Source organism: Dioszegia hungarica (genome assembly GCF_025882075.1).
Source record: "Dioszegia hungarica strain PDD-24b-2 chromosome Unknown MKK02contig_8, whole genome shotgun sequence".
Classification (NCBI taxonomy): Eukaryota; Fungi; Basidiomycota; class Tremellomycetes; order Tremellales; family Bulleribasidiaceae; genus Dioszegia; species Dioszegia hungarica.
In genome coordinates, this window is record NW_026515770.1 from 1,343,136 (window position 1) to 1,357,253 (window position 14,118).

At 57.2% G+C, this 14,118-nt stretch overlaps 8 protein-coding genes across 8 annotated transcripts; 4 read left to right on the plus strand and 4 right to left on the minus strand.

Annotated features, from left to right (window-relative positions):
• Positions 1 to 1,561: 1,561 nt before the first annotated feature.
• On the plus strand, positions 1,562 to 1,941 carry MKK02DRAFT_44201 (heat shock protein 9/12; the record flags this gene model as incomplete). Its single annotated transcript, XM_053092828.1, has 4 exons — positions 1,562 to 1,573; positions 1,637 to 1,712; positions 1,769 to 1,858; positions 1,907 to 1,941. 4 exons carry the CDS (start codon positions 1,562 to 1,564, stop codon positions 1,939 to 1,941), a joined length of 213 nt encoding a protein of 70 aa, XP_052945288.1.
• A 133-nt stretch (positions 1,942 to 2,074) lies between these two features.
• On the minus strand, positions 2,075 to 2,827 carry MKK02DRAFT_44202 (uncharacterized protein; the record flags this gene model as incomplete). The annotated part of the gene is made up of 3 exons (XM_053092829.1): positions 2,075 to 2,197; positions 2,299 to 2,313; positions 2,360 to 2,827. The coding sequence occupies 3 exons, from the start codon at positions 2,825 to 2,827 to the stop codon at positions 2,075 to 2,077; spliced, it is 606 nt and encodes a 201-aa protein (XP_052945289.1).
• A 201-nt stretch (positions 2,828 to 3,028) lies between these two features.
• On the plus strand, positions 3,029 to 4,298 carry MKK02DRAFT_44203 (uncharacterized protein; the record flags this gene model as incomplete). The annotated part of the gene is made up of 2 exons (XM_053092830.1): positions 3,029 to 3,703; positions 3,924 to 4,298. 2 exons carry the CDS (start codon positions 3,029 to 3,031, stop codon positions 4,296 to 4,298), a joined length of 1,050 nt encoding a protein of 349 aa, XP_052945290.1.
• A 266-nt stretch (positions 4,299 to 4,564) lies between these two features.
• On the minus strand, positions 4,565 to 5,990 carry MKK02DRAFT_32917 (uncharacterized protein; the record flags this gene model as incomplete). The annotated part of the gene is made up of 7 exons (XM_053088601.1): positions 4,565 to 4,614; positions 4,715 to 4,793; positions 4,855 to 4,901; positions 4,971 to 5,052; positions 5,089 to 5,229; positions 5,329 to 5,466; positions 5,523 to 5,990. 7 exons carry the CDS (start codon positions 5,988 to 5,990, stop codon positions 4,565 to 4,567), a joined length of 1,005 nt encoding a protein of 334 aa, XP_052945291.1.
• A 593-nt stretch (positions 5,991 to 6,583) lies between these two features.
• MKK02DRAFT_44205 (uncharacterized protein) lies at positions 6,584 to 8,683 on the minus strand (the record flags this gene model as incomplete). Its single annotated transcript, XM_053092831.1, has 3 exons — positions 6,584 to 8,209; positions 8,255 to 8,455; positions 8,507 to 8,683. The coding sequence occupies 3 exons, from the start codon at positions 8,681 to 8,683 to the stop codon at positions 6,584 to 6,586; spliced, it is 2,004 nt and encodes a 667-aa protein (XP_052945292.1).
• Positions 8,684 to 9,410: 727 nt separating this feature from the next.
• On the plus strand, positions 9,411 to 10,822 carry MKK02DRAFT_26911 (rRNA processing-related protein; the record flags this gene model as incomplete). The annotated part of the gene is made up of 5 exons (XM_053087271.1): positions 9,411 to 9,537; positions 9,591 to 9,898; positions 9,948 to 10,073; positions 10,121 to 10,334; positions 10,389 to 10,822. The coding sequence occupies 5 exons, from the start codon at positions 9,411 to 9,413 to the stop codon at positions 10,820 to 10,822; spliced, it is 1,209 nt and encodes a 402-aa protein (XP_052945293.1).
• Positions 10,823 to 11,041: 219 nt separating this feature from the next.
• Positions 11,042 to 12,341, minus strand: MKK02DRAFT_36734 (Metallo-dependent phosphatase-like protein; the record flags this gene model as incomplete). The annotated part of the gene is made up of 7 exons (XM_053089485.1): positions 11,042 to 11,065; positions 11,113 to 11,352; positions 11,400 to 11,615; positions 11,677 to 11,756; positions 11,819 to 11,960; positions 12,035 to 12,235; positions 12,291 to 12,341. The coding sequence occupies 7 exons, from the start codon at positions 12,339 to 12,341 to the stop codon at positions 11,042 to 11,044; spliced, it is 954 nt and encodes a 317-aa protein (XP_052945294.1).
• A 466-nt stretch (positions 12,342 to 12,807) lies between these two features.
• MKK02DRAFT_32921 (uncharacterized protein) lies at positions 12,808 to 14,115 on the plus strand (the record flags this gene model as incomplete). Its single annotated transcript, XM_053088602.1, has 6 exons — positions 12,808 to 13,269; positions 13,323 to 13,424; positions 13,472 to 13,579; positions 13,632 to 13,703; positions 13,755 to 13,863; positions 13,913 to 14,115. The coding sequence occupies 6 exons, from the start codon at positions 12,808 to 12,810 to the stop codon at positions 14,113 to 14,115; spliced, it is 1,056 nt and encodes a 351-aa protein (XP_052945295.1).
• Between the last annotated feature and the right edge of the window lie 3 nt (positions 14,116 to 14,118).

Sequence of the window (14,118 nt, forward strand, 5' to 3'; positions counted from 1 at the left end):
CTGCTTAGGGCAGTGGCGGCAGGTCAATGTGGCGCGCTGAGGGCGTCGAAGCCATGGACCAAGTAGGCTGTGTATGGACTATAGGAAGTCCTAGCACAGTAGGAGTTCCTATGGCGTGTAGGAACTCGTAGGGACTTGTAGGAAGATCTCAGGGACTAGTAGGAAGATCTGTAGGAACTCGTAGGAACTCGTAGGAACTCGTAGGAACTCGTAGGAACTCGTAGGAACTCGTAGGAACTTCCTACACTCTGTAGGAAGTTGTCAGGCTGGAATATATAAGGAGGTCATTTCGAGTCCAATGCATCCTCACTCTGCAGTCGGAAAAGTGTCTTGCCCATCCTGGTCCCTGGAAAAGTTAACAAAATCGGTGGAAGGGAGTGCACAGTACAATTTGCGGTCTGCGCCTGGCTGAGGTGTGCGCTGAGCTTCCTGTAGGCCTGCGTACATGCCTCCAGATGATTACCTACACTGAATACCGGTACTGGTCCACTAGGATAGTACGGCCCCTGCATATGGCTTGAAATGCAGTGTAACATCTACCCGTCCTCGCCAAAAGTTAACGCTCTCTGCCTGCCTCCAAGCGGTTGTGCGAAAGCGCAGTTGCCATCGAAGTACAAAAGGTATATCCCGGGTAGCTACCCCGAGATGTACCCCCGAAGGGGCATGAGCCGCACGCCCTGGGCGGACACACACCAGCTGATCTTCTCATATTGACCGCAATCCAACCTCACGCTCTGGGTAGAAAAGGACGCAAGTCACCGTGATAGACTTGATGTCATGTACATCCACGGTCACTCCAGGTTTGCGTATTTCGGCGATATCTAACGCCGAATATGTGGTAGAATGCGAGATGTCAACATCAGGGTGTGTGAGTCAAAGCTGTACCCGGTATGAAACCAGGACATGGCCGGGTGGCAGAAATGATGCCGTATTGCGCTAGTGAGTACCCCTCTGAACGCCTTGATCGGAGCATCCAAGCGCTCTGTCTCCTGCTCATGTCTGGCGAATTCACCCTCGCCTATAGGTGTACCACTGCCACATCACTGTAGTCCCTAAGTCTGACGGCCTGAGTCCATGAGATGCTGATCTAGTACGAGCTCGACATGCAGCGCTGAATCCGCAACCCATATCAGACTAGTGCGCTTCTATGGGTGCCATTGCGCGGCAGATGCATCGTCAAGTCACCGATGAGGCTGGACGTCGTAGTTATCCGGGGTCCAGCATCCATAAATCCATTGTCCATTGACTCCTCAGGCCAAACCGGCATTCCTTACTTGGGGTGCCACGCCAGAATATCCCCTTTGGGTATCCTGAAACGAGCTATGGCGTCATGGGTATTTAGCTCCGTTCGGGGGCCGATGACATCATTAATTACCTCCGGACGGACCTGGAATTCGCTGGAAGCGGACTGAGCGCAGCGCTCGGACCGCCGCGCTGGCGCCGAGGCCGATATATAAGGTATGGCCTTCGCCTCTTCCCCCTCTCCTTCATACATTCCATTGCCACCCACACCCACTACCACTACTCCCTCAGCACCACCAACCCAAACCAAACAACAACAATGTCTTCCGCCGTGAGTTTCCACCTCTAGCTCAACTCTGTTTACACGCAAGTAGGGCCTTTGCTGATTCTTTAGGGTCGCCAGGACTTCACCGACAAGGTCGGAGCTGCTGTCAAGCCCGACAGTCAGAAGAGCTACGTAGAGCAAGCCAGTAAGTGCCGTCCCGAGCGTGAGCGAAATCGTAAAGGGCCCTCCTGACATGATCAGCCGACTTCGTCAAGGGCAAGCTTGACGCTGCTGCCTCCGTTGCCCAGCCCGAGCACGAGAAGTCGACCACCCAGAAGATCGGTGACGCCGGTGAGTTCGTTGGTCTACCATTCAGATCATCAGCTAACAAGCTACCAGTGACTGGTGACAACAAGAACAAGAACCTTGTTTAAGTCTTTGGTAGTAGTCAGCGTAGACAAGAATGCAGAAGTAAACATATCATCAAGGAGCAGTGTGATTCATCGGCTTCTACTCATAACACCAGGATACAACGGTCACAGTACTAATGTCGAACCTCTACTCAGACTACGCATCGTTCAACAACACCATAAGACCTCCCCTCCCGATGTACGCCTTGTTCGCCCTCCCGAACACCTTGAGGTTCTTGACGCCATTAAGGAGGATAACGTAGTCGACCGAGGGGGCAAACTGACCGGTCAGCGGTGCACGTCACAGTTGGAGTGATACTCACGAGTGATGTATAGCCAGCCACTAGCGTGGCGCAGGTTGTCGGACGTCATGATAGCCACCGTGCCCCCGTGCTCCTACGCTAATCAGCTTAGAACATGACATCTACCATACGCGACTTACATTAAGCAGTTCATTGACCACACCCGCGACGCCCTTCCACACTTCCGCCCTGATCAATCTCATAGTCTCCTGCTTTGCCACCTCGTTCTCTCTTTCGCCCAGACCCAGGGGTACGCAGAGCTGCGTGCCGACCAGACGGGCGTATTTGGTCCGAGGGACGCGCGCAGCAATGATGGAGAAAGTAAGGCCGACGAGGTGGTGCGAGGAAGGAGGGACGGTGAGTGATAAGGCCCGTATGACAGCCGAGCGGAAGGCAGGAGTATTTTCGTCCTCGAGGAGTTGGAACAGGTCAAGGCATGTTGTCGCGCTCAAGTCCGGCCAATCCGCCGCCGCTTCCGCTGCCGCCAAATTGGCGGGGCTCGTCTGATTGTGGTGTACAACGTAGAAGTGGTCGAAGAGTAGGTAGAGGGAGCCGAGAGCGACGATGCTGATACCAACGCTGAGGAGGCCGGCATTGAATTCGAGCATGTTGTTGCAGTGGTATAGAGGTAGGTGATGTGGGTATGCAGCTGCAAGGTGAGGATAGGTGTTGGCGGTAGAGTATGTATGGGTGGCGAAGAAGTAGAAGATAAATCAACCTCGTCAGCAACTCGAGATTCCTCCTGCGTCCATCTGAATCCACCCATGTCTCACCCGTGAAGTCTCTTCTGCTTCCCTCTCTGTCGTATCATGACAGTCCTGTCAGCTCTGTCAGCCTATCAGGGGCCAGTAGTACTACTGCTGGTCATACTGGGGCCCACCATCCTCCGGCCAGCCTTTCTCCTCAGGCTCATAGGTCGCGGTCCACCCCGCGCTTCCCCCAGAGCTCCTCGTTCACCTATAACCCTACCCGCCAAGCTTCTCCTCGCCCTTCACACTCTCTACCGCCTACAATCCCTCGCTCGTCCCCCTTACAACATCTTCACAACCCACCACCTCCCCATCTATGTCAGTAACGACATCCTCCGGCGACATGTCCTCCCTCACCTCGCTTCCTCCTCGTCCACTCTCTCCCGCTTCGACGCGCCCTCCTCGCAGCTCGAGCTCCTCCTTGCCAAGCTCGCTCAGCTAGACAATCGCATCCTGTACTCGCGATACGGCCATCAGCCGCTTTCATCATGCACCTGGTGCCATTCGAGTACGGACTATCTCATCGCAGCTCTTCCCGGGGTGCTGCAGGCGTACATAACCATGGCTTGGCTGGTCGGTATGCTCGGGCTGCGACCCATAGGCGGAGGGGACGCTACGGTCCGCAAGAGGGCATGGAGGGGGAGTATGTGCTGGATACTGGCTGTCCTGGCAGTAGGCGAACTGGGCGTGAGGTACCTCTGGGAGATTAGGATATCGGAGGGCGATGCTATCCAGGTATGTGCTGTCCACGTTGCGATGACCGTCTGCTTCACTCCTCCTTCTCCTCTGCTTCCCCTTATCTGTCCAATCTACTTTCTTCCCTTTTGCGATATCCTTGCAACAACTGAACCCCTGCCTTGCCTTTTCCTCCTCAATCTCACGCTCTCGGTCGGTCAAAACGCCCCCAGGAAGATATGACGACACCTAACCCCAGAGGAGCAAGCTGACTCCTTAGCTCGACTCCATCATCCATACTCTCCGCACCATCCTCTTCCTCGTCATCCCCCTCACCTACCTCTTCCTCCCCCTCCCCGCTACAACAGTCCAGACGGCCCTCCCTCCCCTTCTCGCCTCTCTTCAGAACACCACTCAAACCCTCCGCCTCTCTTCCCTCGCACGTACGGCCGCCCTCCGGGACGCGGGACTACGGGACAAGCTTGTCCAGTCGACAGAAGAGGAAGGGGCGCTTCGTGCTGCTGGACGAGCGGATATCCATGTGCAGAGGAGCGCGGAGAGCTTGGGATTGAAAGAGGGCATGTCGGATAGTGCGCGGCGGTGGATAGATGAGGGATGGGCCGGGCTGGTCAGGATCGGACCGCAGCCGGGGTAGAAAGGGATTTATAGACATGTATGAGTATTGAAGCTGAGGTGCAAGGTGTAGGGTAAAGAACGAGGTGGAGCTGATTGGCCGATGAGAATGATCCCCGAGCATCGGGTATGACCTGCATATATGGCTGTATATACAATGCTGACGCTACACAAACATGCTGACCTCCTTCCAACCGATGAAGAGAACTTGGTACAAGCGCCAGGATTCAAAGCCTAACCCGTACTATTACGCGTTCCGCCGGGCGAGAACTCATATAGACGAACCCATCAAGCCGCGATCGCAAAGCCGCCGTTCCGCTCGAAGTCCGTACTGACAGCTATATGATCAGCTCAGGTCCTTTCAGCCGATGGGTACAGGGCTCCGAAGACTTCCAGAGGGTAAGCTGGTCGTGAAGTGAGGGGACCGTGACTACTCACCCTGGCTGCCCTCTCCCGTCTGCTGTTCCATCTTGCTCTTGAATCGCGCCGCGTTGTCTCGATGGTCGGCGGCCTTCTTCTGCACAAAGTCAGCTCCCTGCTTTGGATCGCGGACCGTGAGCTTGCAAAAGATGACTCACGTCCAAGAGCTTGCCGAATTGCTTGATTGACATGCCCAATGTCGAGACTGCATAGCGTCAGCATATCCTGGTGCGCGTACAATTCACGCTGGGAGTATGCAGAAGAAGCTGCTTACCATCCTGGTCACGAGCACGAGTGGATGATCCTTCATCTTTCTCCTTCTCCTGCTCATAGATGGCTTTCTGAACCACTGTCAGCTAGGCGCAGACATGCTAAAGCATGGTATAGCTGACCAAGTCTGCCCGCTGCGTCTCCAAGAGGTACGTGTGGTAGGCGACACTGATGGCGACTTCCTGTTCGATATCTGGGTTGACCTCGAAGTCGAGCGGGAGGAACATCTGATCCTTGCCGGTCATATTGGTGTGGACGAAGAGCTAAGTATCAGCGGGGATTCATAAGAGCAGGGAGAGGCCGGGAGAGTTCTGGGGGAAAGGGGAAAGGGAAGGGACGCTGTTCAGATCCGTGGGACTCACCTTCTTACTCGGCGCCTGGTGCTTGTAAGCCCGAGTCTTCTCCACGTGAAAGCCGTCCCTCTCGAGGTTGCGCTGAAGACGTCGGAGGGAGTACGTGATGCCCGCAATGTGGTCTTGATGAGCAGCGGAGGGAGGGGCCTAGTTGCTCAGCTTAGGGTCCGTATGCATTCCACGTAACTACGAAGCTGACTCACCATGCCTGTGAGACAAGTCGAGAAGCTCCTCATCGTCCACCTTGCTCCCTCCTCCGCCGGCGCAGACAAGATCTCCAGGACGAGCTGCCAGCCACCTCCGCCACCAGTCTGCCTATTCTCCATCTCCTCGTCATCTCCACCATCCGTCCCCTCATCGCCAGAAAGAAGAGGGAGGAGCTTGATCGTGACCTGGACCTTGTTCCCATTCGAGCCGGTCGGAAAGGAGAGGTCGGTAGCGAGGAAGGCGACCTCGTCTTGGAGCTGAGACCAGAGATTCGGACCGTAGATGGCTTCGAAGCGGTGTTGATCGGGCGAGACGTAGGGATCGAGGTCGAGATCGTCGTCGTGGGCTCGGTCTTGGTCTTGGTGGGGCATGTATGACATGCGGCTGAGAGGAGAAGGGGAGAGGCGGTGAGGCTGGGGTGCATAGAGGTTGGTGTAGCTCGAGGGGGAAGTGATGCGGGTCATGATGGGTCTGTGCGCTAGCTGTGGAAGGGACGAAGGGTTGGACAGGGTGATGGTACTGGTAGAGTGGAAGCTTGAGTACGGAAGTGGCGAGGTAGAGAGGTGAAGTGAAGAGGCGGATGGAGCGAGCCGACTTCATATACCCCAGCGTCAGTGCTCGGATCCGAAGATTCGAAAGGAGGGGGAGAGAAGTGGAGCTCGCCGGTGGAGGTCTGTGCGCCAACGCGCAAAGTGGGGCAAAAGTGGGGGAGTGGCACGTTGTTCACTATCTGCGCGTCTTGCCGTCTCGTGGACAAGTGGACCTCTTATACTCAACAGTTTCGATAAGAGCACAGGGTCGCGTCTCTACATTGCGCCGTTGCTAGCGGGTAGAGCACATCGGATACTCGGTCGGGGCGATCTTGTCAGCAGGAGAAGGCAAGAAGCCCACCAGCTATGACAGCTGGACGCGTGCGTCATGATCATGTACATTCTAGATGTGCCTGAAACGTCCATGAGCGACCAGCGCCATGATACCAAATATAAAGCAGAGTCAATATACAAGTAATCCTCTATTCCTCTCCCTCCTTCTCCTTCCTCCTGCTCCTAGCTCCCCCCTAGATCCCACCATACGCATCATCACCATCAAACATACTCTCCCCTCGACTCCTCCTCGCCATCCCCACATTCCCTGTGCCCTGGCCAGACCACCGCTTCGGGCTCTCCGAGACGCTTCCGGGCAGGCTCATCCCGCCCGGGCTGGGCGGGGGGAATCGGGGCGATGGGAAGCTTGAGCCAGACGCGGCCGAGTGCGGCGCCACGAGCGTCCGAGGTACCGGAAGATTATCAAAGGGATTGACTTCGCGCGCGTGGCCGCCGAGACCGATAGACGAGGACGGGAGGGGCTGCGCGGTCGAGCGGAAGGTGGAGGGAGTGGCGACTTCCTCGACGGCCGATAAGGGCCGACCGTGCTCATATGGCGGGGCAGGCATGGAGAGGTAGGACGGGATAGCGGGGACGGGTGGTTGAGCGGGAAGCCGGACCCCGTGCTCCGTGGCGGAGAAGGAGGAGTGGGTGGTCCCGGTATTGAAAGTCCCGTTAGACGAGACGCTGTGGTCCAGCCCGGCCGAGTGGGGTGTTTTGGGCTCCGCGAACCCCGCAAACGCCGCCACTTCCCCGTACAGCTGCTTCTGCCTTGCAGGCTCATTCTCGTACATTGCCATCGGCTGCTGCGACTGGCGCTGGAAGGCAAACGACGAGTCCATGGGCGAGAGGGGTGCGAAGGTGGGGAGGGGGAGGGAAGCCGGCTGAGGAGGAGAGGGTGATTTAGACGCGTGGGTGGTGCCCGAGATCCGACGAGACTGCTGTGCTGCCATCGGTTGGTGCTGGGCGGATCCCGCCCACTCGTTCGTCCGCGCCGTCATGGGTTCGTACGGCATCCCAGCGGTCATGGGCTCGTCGGCAAAGTCTTCGCGGAAGGCAATGTCGCTGTAGCTCCGAGGAGGGGCAGGGCGGCCGAGAGCAACAGGCATGAGCTCGGGCTGGGGAAGTTGACCGGGACCGACGAGTTGACGTGTAGACGGGGGAGGAGGAGGGGAGTGGCGGTCGCTCCCGTACTCGTACTCGTCTTGGTACGGGTGGGTAGGAACGCGACCGGCTTGACCATTATACGGCCTGCCCTGCGCGTCGACGCCCCATGTAGCCGCCGGCGCGGGGTAGCCCGCGGCATGCGCACCGTACATGTCCGGTCCCGACCCGAGACCTGCCCGGTTCGACCCGTACTCGGTCATCGGCCTAGATGAGGGGTACGACGCGTCCCGACCGGCGTGATCCGCCAATGCCCGCCGGGACCCAATGACTGGCGCGGCTGCCCCTCCGTAGATGTCATCATTGTACTCGTCCTTCTCCTGCGGGAACGGCGTGACGTCCTCGTCCAGCTTGCGCCAGTGCGAGTCGGTCTGATAGCCCCGCTGAGCAAACTTGCGGTACAGCCATCCGGCGAAGGAGCCGAGGATGACCACACCAACGAGTACGGCGAGAACGACGCCGACGACAGTACCGGTGGACATTGAGCTTGATGACGAGGATGAGTTGGCAGCTTCGGCGCTGGCAGAGGGGAGGGCGTCCAAGACGGAGGTGATGGGGGTGGTGCGGGTGATGACCTGGGGGAGGGTGCTCGTGGGAGTGGCGGATGAGGATGGGATGGGGGTAGTTGATGATGATGAGGGGATAGCTCGGGCGGACTACGGGTCAGCTCGATTTGCCTCGTGGTTGTGCAGCCGACTTACAGAGCTAGGAATTGTGCTGGATGATGAGGGTACGACCGAGGACGAGCTGGGCACTGGGACCGGCGTCGTACTGGGTGTGTTTGCGAGGGGTTGGCCGACGGTGAAGTTTGGCACCGCGGAGAAGGTTGAAACGACGCTTCGGACCGTAGTGCTGATGGTGGCGGCGTTGGCACCTGCGCGGGCGGTACTCTGGGCGGGACGCTAGGCTGTCAGCCCATGATCCGATCCTCCATCAGGTAAGTTCTAACTCACTAGAGCCGCCGCTGCCGCTGAGGTTGCGCGAGCCGCACTAGCACTCATCTCGCTTTGGATACTTGCAAGCTGATCCGGCGTAAGACGCTTCGCCAGTCCATCCGCGACTACATCCAGATGCAGGGGGATAGCGAAGCGGCGGTGCCTCCGGAGCTGATCAAGGGCGTTGGGCTCCATGTTGCTTGTTATTGATGGGAGTGGAGGTGAAGTTGATTGTTTATCGTACCGTCCGGCGGTGAAGAGTTTCGTTCTCGACCAGCGAGTATTTGGGCCTTGGGCGCGTCAAGAGAGCGTCGAGTGAAGAGAGCGTGTGGTATGGATGATCCGAGAGATGGAAGATGGAGCTACAAGAGACACTGTTGTCTGTCTCTACAGGGTTTGATGGTGGAGCCGTGCGGGACTAGTGACGAAATTGAGTCCGAGCGAGGGGGCGAAAAAGAGAGCCAAAGGAGGGGGGCTGAAACGCGTTCCCCTTGAGCGCGTCGTTTTGTCTTTATGTTTTGTACTGGCCTTGTCCGGCTAAAGAGCGTGTGGAGTTGGATGTCGGAGGAGGTAGCTATCAAAGCTGTGGAGTACGAGGTGAGAGATAAGGAGCAAGGTCTGGTTGTTGTGCATGATGCCTAGCTATGACGATCGAAGCTAGTTACTCCTTTGCTGCTGTCACAGAGGATGGGCCGACCAACGCGCACACAAGTTGGCACAGACGCGTGAAAACGCCACCCTCGTTTCAGGTTGCATCCCTGAATAAAGCTAAAAACGGGACCAGATAATCTCCGCGGTGAATGCGGAGATTGGGTGGATGACCGGTGTGCCTGGATCTGCCTGCCAGCAGCGAGGAGATTTTCCGCGACAAGAGGTCCACTTTGGGTCCACTTCAGCAAGCTTCATACAGGGCATCGACAACATGAGCGCTGAAGCCTCCTCATCCACCGCTCCCAAGAAGGGGAAGAAGTCCAGGTCGACCGTCAATGACGCAGCCGCCCCAGATGCAGAGGAGGTTCCCAAGAACAAGCGGCACAGGAAAGAGAAGCGTACGTCTTGCTCCAACACCCATGGTGCGCCGGGGCTCGAGCTGACTCCGCAGCGTGGGACACGGACGATATAGATCACTGGAAGATCGAGTCTATGAGCGCGCCCGACCCCGACACTCACCGGCCCTTTACCGAAGAATCCAGCTTCGCCCTCCTCTTCCCGAAATACCGCGAGCCGTACCTCCGGTCCGTATGGGGTACGATCACCTCTGCTCTCGACGGACTGGGGTTGGCGTGCGAGCTGGATCTGGTACAAGGACGGATGACCGTCAAGACGACGAGAAAGACCTGGGATCCGTATATCGTCTTCAAGGGGAGGGACGTATTGAAGCTGTTGGCGAGAGGAGTGAATGCGCCTCAGGTGGGCTATGAGGCCACATGGTTGCCCACTCTCAAAGCTGACTGAGTAGGCGATGAAGGTGCTCCAAGATGATATCGCATGCGACGTCATCAAGATCGGAACGCTGGTACGGAACAAAGAACGCTTCGTTAAGCGGCGACAGCGGATCGTTGGTCCTAACGGGAGTACCTTGAAGGTGAGCTGTAGTCCCTCCGTATATCGGACGCAAAGCTGATTCTCTAGGCAGTAGAGCTCCTCACCGACTGCTACGTCCTCGTCCAGGGAAACACCGTTTCCGCAATGGGATCCTTCAAGGGGCTCAAAGAGGTCCGCCGGATCGTCATTGACTGTATGAACAACATCCACCCCATCTACCGGATCAAGGAGTTGATGATCCGGCGAGAGCTGGCAAAGGACCCCAAGCTCGCCGGGGAGAACTGGGACCGATTCTTGCCTAGTGAGTTGGCGAGCCAGCATGGACTTTGAACTCGAGCACAGTTGACACATGCAGAATTCCAGAAGAAACACCTCAAAACGTCCGAAAAGACCGCTCGGAAGAATGCGGCCCTGGATCGGCAATCCGACCCCTCGGAGAACCCCAACGCTATCACCATCTCGCTCGACCCTTCTCCTGTTACCACTTCCGCCCCAGCACCTGCCGCACCTACCCTCAACAAACCCAAAAAGAAGGTCTACACCCCCTTCCCCCCTCCCCAACAACCATCGAAGCTCGACCTCCAACTGGCTTCAGGAGAGTACTTTCTCAAGCCGCAAGAGAAGGAGGCGATTGAGAAGCGCAAGCGGGAGGATCTGCAGAATAGTCGCGCGGCGACCAAGAGGGCAGAGAGGGAGGAGGCGTTTGTAGCGCCTCCAGAGGCTGTAGGGGAGAAGGTCGCGGAGAGGAAGAAGAAGCGCAAGGCGGCTGAGCTGGGGACGATGGAGTGATGTTGGCTGGTGTGTATGCATATATTGCTCGCGAGTATGGGCTCGTCAGTGTATGCCGAGCGACCTTCCACGCGGAGTAAGGTCGAGGACTCGCTCAGGGAGCTGGACGAGTGACACCGTTTTCTCATGTGCGCTCCGTCTGCGCGATTGGGAATGCTGGGAATGCTGTTACTGATGCCATGCGGATGATGTCTAGGGATACAAAGCTATGTGCGCTCATCATACAAAGTAATTGGGTGCCCCCTAAAAAGTCAGCTTTGCGACCTAGCTCAGGTATCGCAAAAACTCACCATTCGTCTCAATATCGGATTCTTGGAATCCGTTGAATTCTCCACCGCCGCCTCATACACCCTAAACGTCGTCTTACCACCATCTTCCACCCGCATGACCGACGCCGAGTTCCCACATCGATAACAGTAATTCGGAGCCGACCAGACCGTCACGAGGGATTCGTCAAACATGTACTTGAAGCCTTCTTGTACCAGTTGATGCGCGCGAGCTATCAGATTGAGGCCGTTTATGTGGTTGAACTGCAAAATCAGCTCGTGTGACCAAGCTTCTGGAACCACTAGCTGACCTCTGCGGTGACTTTGGCGCCAAAGAGCCAACCCGCTCCTCTTGGCGATACCGCCCAAGCACCCCCTTCGACATCGTCCGGATCTGACCACATGAGGTCGCAGAAGGCGCCTTCGTGGGGAACTTCTTGGGCGCGGGGGATGATGCGGATTTGGTCTAGTGTGCGAATATCGGGTGAGAGGCCGCCGTGTACGCAGAGAATGGAGGAGTCTATTATCTGCCTTGATCAGCTGTGGACTTTGACGGCGCTCAACATCGAATCAGTTGCAGAAACTTACTGCTGCGAGATTCAGGTGGTCGAATACCTGGCAACATGCCTTCCATACTGATGGGTTCCCATACTTCTGCATGCACTCGTCTACACCATCAGCTGTCGCCCCAGACGAGTATCTCGTACCTCATAGCGCTAGCTGAACTCACCATAGAACCCATATACCTGAGTGATCTGCCTAGACTCATGGTTCCCTCTTAACAAGGTAATCCGGTCGGGGTATCGAGCTTTCAGAGCTAGTAATAGCGATAATGTCTCTAGCGAGTAGTAGCCTCGATCTACGAAGTCTCCCTATCTTGTAAGCTACATGCCATAGTCTATAGTCCCCAGGAAGGGTAGTCAGAAGCTGTAGCTGACAAACTCACCATAAAGATATAGCTACTTCCTGGTACCTCCCCTCCCTGCCTGAAGATCTCCAGTACATCCCAGAATTGACCATGGATATCTCCACAAACAGTCACCGGTGATTCTACTAGTCTGACGTTTGACTCTTCGAGGAGCAAATCGCGGACCCGAGAGCAGAGCGCTTTCATTTGCCGTTCGGGCAGATGCTTGCATTGTCGGATCTGGACCGTCAGCTAGAGCTCGGCGTGTCCGGAGGTACGACAGCTGCTAGCTTACATGTTCTATCCATCGATCTGGATCTGAAGAAGCGGGTACCGAGGTAGGCATGGCTGGATAGAAGCGGGTCCGCTGGTACGAGCGGTCGGCGGCAGAGTCGGTGGATTCGGAGGGTGTGTGGCGTGATCAAGACCTTTCGAGGTGATTCCTTCGAGGTCGTAGTCTAAGAAGCTGCCAATAAGCGGGCTGTGTGGTGCTACGAATATGCAGGAGTGCCGGGCGGGTCTTGCGTGTCTCTTGAAGCAAAAGGTAGAGTATCTGTGTGACTTTCTAGCTGGTGTCGATCTTTGCTGGTGCTAGTGGAGGTCAGTGATAAGGGCATGTTGACATGACGTGGCACCCTCCACCCAGCCCAGAGCGTGACTGCTTTCTGTCACGCCGCTTCACTTCACTACCAGCCATCCTTCTCCTCTCCGCCCTCCTACCCACCTACCTCCTCGAGCCTCATCCCCCTCTTCTTGGTCCGCCAATCTTGACACCCTCCCCCCGATCATCCTTACTCCCGACGTCCAGCATCATGGTCCAACCTGGCCAAACCCAGCCCGCCCGCGGCCTCTTCCCCTTCAACCCCAATGGCGGCTACATCCCCTCCATCTCTCCCGCCCAATTCCAGGTCCAGCCAGACCTCCGGCATCAGCCTCAGAACCAGCCCAATCCTCGCTTCCAACCTCCAAGCACTCAGCCCCCGACCCCCTTCGGCCCCTCATACCTCCGAGACAGGTGGTATGCCTCCGAATCCGTCCGTACCGCCGCCACCGCCCTCCACAACCGTATCTACGTCCCCGCCGCCTTCTCGCCGGACGTGAGATACGACGCGCTCTTCAGGCCAATCATCACGTGCGCGATCGATTGGTCAGAGGTGCATGGGCCGTTCCTTACGGTCCGGATGTGGAGGTGGACCGGCTGGTTCGCCCCTGGAGAAACGGGGTTGGTCGTGGAGAAGTTCCTGGGGAGGCATGGGCTCAGACACCCCAATAACGTGAGTAAATCACAGAGGTGGAAGATGTCAGGCTTGGCAGCTGATATGAGCAGAAAGAACCAGCCGGTCTGGCTCTCAAGCTGGAGCAAATCCTTGCCGGCTTACCGCTGCTCAAATCAGGCATGATCAAGCTTCCACCCAATGGATGTGCCAAGGTCAGTTGCATTTGCCGATACTCCATGCGGTGACAGCTGACTCGTAGCTCCTCATTGCCGCCAGACCGGAATCTTCGGATAGCATGGTCGAAGTGTTCCTCGAGGGGGACGGACACGAAGTCGTCGAGTCTGGTCTATGGGAGGGGAATCTGAATGTACGTCCGCTTGGTGGCTAGGCGTTACTGTTGCGCAGAGCTGACCGCGTAGCGCCTGTTCAGCGGGGGTCGAGTGCGCGACGCTTCTCTACCCCTCATCATGGCCCTCCGGCTCGCACCTCGCGTGAGTCCTTCTCACTTGTGATCCTCACTGCCACAGCTGACTGAATCTCAGCTGCCCACCTTCCGTCCCGAGGATGTCCCGCACCAGGACGCGTACGACCCTCGCGTCATGCCTATCCCGGTACTAGGTGCAGTCCCGCCTCAGTCCGGGACAACCTACCGTACGCTCATCTTCCTCCTCGCTCTACTTAGCTGATACTGACGGTACAGATCAGCGCCAGACCACAGCGCAGCTCCGCACTCCCCCTCGCGCCGCTCCTTCACTCTTCCGCGGTCCGGCAAGTCCCAGCTCGACCATTCTCGGTACCCCGACAGGTGGAGAGGCCCATCCTACGGCGTTATCGGACCTGACGACCGAGGGGATCTGGCATCTCCCAGGACCAGTGGCTGGCTTGGGCAACGGAAGATTCTAGTGT